Genomic DNA, 4159 nt, shown 5'->3' with positions numbered 1-4159 from the left:
TCCATAAATAATCTCCCTGTGAACCAACTCGGATTCACCGAAATATAAATTTAAAATTATACTACACGCAACTTGCACACTGGCGAGTATAATTGCCCTATACCTGCTTTAACAAGAGGATTAATGTTTGATGAATTTGGTTGTTATTTTGATAAATAAATGTGCAGGGTAGCGTAGCAGTCAATCATCAGAGTCTCAGTAAACACATTATCAAGTTTAAACTTGTAGAGACCATCACATAATATACCGAAAACAATAAAATTGTTATGTTTGAATAAACTAAAAGATCTGGAATCAAATTTAAAAGAAAATCCAGCTACATCAAGTTTCTGTAATGAAACTAAGTTTTGAGTAAATGTAGGTACATAAAGAATTTCTAAAATATCTAAGTAATGTTTGGTATCCAGAATCAAACGGTAAGTGTCAATGCCTTCAATGGGAGCTTTGCTTTTATTCCCCATGAACACGAAACTTTCATTTGGCCTTGTGGTTTGGATCGTAAGGAACCCCTGCATCGTATTAGAAATATGAGTAGTGGAAACAGAATCAATCCACCAAGTGTTCTGTGGAACTTCAGTAAAGTTTAATTCATAACATACTAAAGCACAAGGCTTACCTTTCTTTTCGAACCAAGCTTTACGTTTCAGACAGTCTTTATTCATGTGTCCACTTTTCTTACAAAAGTGACACTTAACAACCATAGGTTCTTTATGAGCACCTTTCAAAAAATTGTTCAAGTTACAAGGACCTTTCTTCTTACTCTTACCACTTCTCTTCTTGAAACTTTTCCCAGCTTCTTGATGCTTCAGGAAATAAACGGTATGAGCTCTTTGGTACTTCAGCCTCATCTCCTCTTGAATGAGCATACTAGTCAATTCATTAACGTTCGACTTATCCTTTATAGTGTTATAGTTCATTTGAAATGGTCGTATTGCTCTGGAGGCAAGGAATTGAGTATAAATTGTACCAAGAAATACTCATCCATGGTCATTTTCAAGGTCTTTAATTACACTGCTAAGGTGGTCATTTCCAGAATGTGCTCATGCATGGTACGAGAACCATCATATTTCATGGTGGTTAAAGAGCTTATTAATGTATCGGCCAGAGACTTATCAGCAATTTGGGAACGCCTGTAACATCCCGCTCGAGCAATAGGAAGGACCGGAACAACTTACCCTGATGGGCCTACGTGAACTTCCCAGGGGGGTCACCCATCCATGGATTACCCCAGGTCAAGCACGCTTAACTTGGGAGTTCTTTGCCAACATTTATCCCAAAAGGTATCCAGCTGGTGTTATTTCCTTTCTTACACTATCCTCGATATATACTAACTTCTCTGGGCTCTCGGGGTATTACATTCTCCCCCCCTTAAGCACATGACGTTCTCGTCATGCCACCTTACAACCGGTCCCAGATCTCCCCCTTGCATCGCCGATGTGGGATTTGCCTAAGGTGCCTACACACACCCCCCCTAGGGACTCAGCATCCTCGCTGAGGTTTGCCCCACCACCGCACTCAGAGGCTCGAGGATTGGCTCTGATACCACCTGTAACATCCTGCTCGAGCAATAGGAAGGACCGAAACAACTTACCCTGATGGGCCTACGCGAACTTCCCAGGGGGGTCACCCATCCCTGAATTACCCCAGGTCAAGCACGCTTAACTTGGGAGTTCTTTGCCAACATTCAGCCCAAAAGATATCCAGCTGGTGTTGTTTCCTTTCTTACATTATTCTCGATATATACTAACTTCTCTATGCTCTCGGGGTATTACAACTCCCTTCCACGAAATTCATAAGTTCCTTAGCGTTTTCAATTTTGGGAAGCGCTAACTTTATGTTGTTTGCAATGGTCACCCGCATAAACATAAGGCACAATTTGTTCGATCTCTTCCACACTTTATAGAATTCTCTCTGCTTATCGGTGCTTTTATTGGTGAGATCAGTGGGTTTTTCAGTTTTGAGTGCTAAATCAAGATTCAGAACACCTAAGTGAAACTGAACTTGTTTACTCCAGTCGGAGAAATTTAATCCGTTGAAAAATAGAACAGTTGATGCGTGTGAATGCATTAAAACAGGTATAGATATTCTAAAAGAAATTTAAATACTCATACATTAATGCATTAAAAATTTCACGTAATTTCATATCCAAATATTCATCATAAAGCACGTCATAGTTCTCCTTTGGGTGATACTAATATGTACAAGATAAAATAATAATTGATAGTTAATATGCACCAATTAGATCTATTTTCTATCTTTGGATATGCAAAATAAAACTAACAGAACAAAATAATTATCACATTCATGTTTGACAATTATAAGGACAAATAATTAACCTTTGGACTAATCCCGAATAGCCTTATAATGTAAACTTCAATTTACCCACAAACAAATATCAAGTAAAACTTTAATGTTATCAACTATAATGTTTATGGGAAATTGAAAATAATTTATAACTTAAAATTTATTTACTTTACAAAATTTGGTCATTTTGGTGACTAAAAAATTTTTCTTAATATAAATTTTAAGCTATAAATATTTATTTCATTTATTATATATACACACACACCATAATTGTATATATATCAACAAATCCAATTATGGATCTATTATTTTATAATTTAAAATGTATTTACTTTACAAAAATTTGGCCACTTTAATGACTAACAAATTTTTCTTAAAATTATAAATATTTTATTTATCATAATTCCCATTTTTTTATGGAAAAATACATTATTGGGTCATGGATTTGGATTAGATTAATAAATCTAGATCCGCGCAACCCAATCCAAATCATAATTGGATCTAACCCAGTGGGTTGACCCAGCAAGCTTAATGGGTCACCCATCTTCTTCCCTAATCAGTTAGGGGTTGCATCAACCACTGCTGCTTCTTCATCTTCTTCTCCATCATTCACGATCGTCTGCATTGTAATAGCCATGGCGGACCATCGAAGCGTCGGACATGGCAAAGCATCGATTGACGCCCATTGTAATGGCCATGGCTGAGGACTGAGATCGAAAACCCCTTAGACATTCGATCTTTTTGTCACCAATGACGTGCGTAACAGGGACTTCCATCCACCATTACGCAAGAAAAAGGAATGGACAGACATGGTTGAACTTAAACCGACAGCCATGGTTAAGCTTAAAGACTTGGCCGATCAGATACGGTTAGGCAATGAGGAGTTTTGGGTCACCGTCGATTGCGTAAGACCATTGACAGCGGGAGAAATAGTAACCCATGACTGGAAATCGGTCATGGCAACGACGACAATGTAATAAGGATTTTTAGTCAACGAACCAATAAGGTCATTGACTGAAATCGGCCACGGAAGAACTTAACCCAACAGCCATGGCAAAACTTAAAACCATGGCCGGTCAGTGAACAACGACAGTCATGGGGAACAGTGGCGGTCGACCATCAATTAGCGACACCCATGTCCGTTAATGGCAGAAAATGACCGATAATGGTGAAGCCCTAGAAGATGAACTATAGTTATGTAGTGGAGAAGAAATCCAATACCACAATGCCCATCAAAACACAAACCCATTTCATAATCCTAGCGATTACATACGGGTTATATTTACATATAATTGATTTATACAATATACAAAAAATGCATAAAATTTTAATCAAAAAATATATAAGTTTTATAACGTTGGCTCTGATCTCACATGTAAGTTACAATAATATTGTATGATATACATAACATACAATTAACCATTATACCCATAATCGTAAAAATCATGTAAATCACATAAAACTATAATTAAATGCGTACCTGAATCCATAATAAATTATGTCATAATACGAAATACCAGCTGAAGACGAAATGCCAGAATCTGGTTTCTCCCCATTCACCTCAACCATAATGATGGAATAATATAACTGTAATTGTTTTGTCGTGTTGGGTAGGGAGATGACCAAACCCCTTATTTATAACAGTAGAAGCAGTCTCTCATCAAAACTCTTAAGAGTTATCATCATCATCTTCTAAACCAAATAGAATTAGGATTAACCATTATTTTATTAAATTCTTATATTTATCTCATCAGATTAACACAATAATATCTGATATTGGATTTGGTTATTTTATCAGATAAATACCATAATATCTGATAAATATTAATTATTGTAATATACTAGATAATGTTAC

The 4159-nt window shown here is 36.5% G+C and overlaps 1 protein-coding gene across 1 annotated transcript; it reads right to left on the bottom strand.

The window, feature by feature from the left end:
- Positions 1-404: 404 nt before the first annotated feature.
- On the bottom strand, positions 405-1049 carry LOC127799025 (uncharacterized). Its single transcript, XM_052332718.1, has 2 exons — positions 617-1049; positions 405-509 (listed from the first exon to the last, which is right to left on the bottom strand). Exons 1-2 carry the CDS (start codon positions 915-917, stop codon positions 475-477), a joined length of 336 nt encoding a protein of 111 aa, XP_052188678.1. The 5' UTR covers positions 918-1049; the 3' UTR covers positions 405-474.
- Positions 1050-4159: the final 3110 nt, after the last annotated feature.

The sequence above is a fragment of the Diospyros lotus genome, chromosome 4 (genome assembly GCF_014633365.1).
Source record: "Diospyros lotus cultivar Yz01 chromosome 4, ASM1463336v1, whole genome shotgun sequence".
Classification (NCBI taxonomy): Eukaryota; Viridiplantae; Streptophyta; class Magnoliopsida; order Ericales; family Ebenaceae; genus Diospyros; species Diospyros lotus.
This window is presented reverse-complemented; position numbering and strand designations above follow the sequence as displayed.

Bases quoted from the DNA above. Each gene is read 5' to 3' on its own strand.
- LOC127799025 (XM_052332718.1), bottom strand. From the start codon at position 917: ATGAACTATAACACTATAAAGGATAAGTCGAACGTTAATGAATTGACT. The intron at 510-616 runs GTAAGCCTTGTG...AATACGATGCAG, and splicing joins AGCTTGGTTCGAAAAGAAAG to GGGTTCCTTACGATCCAAAC.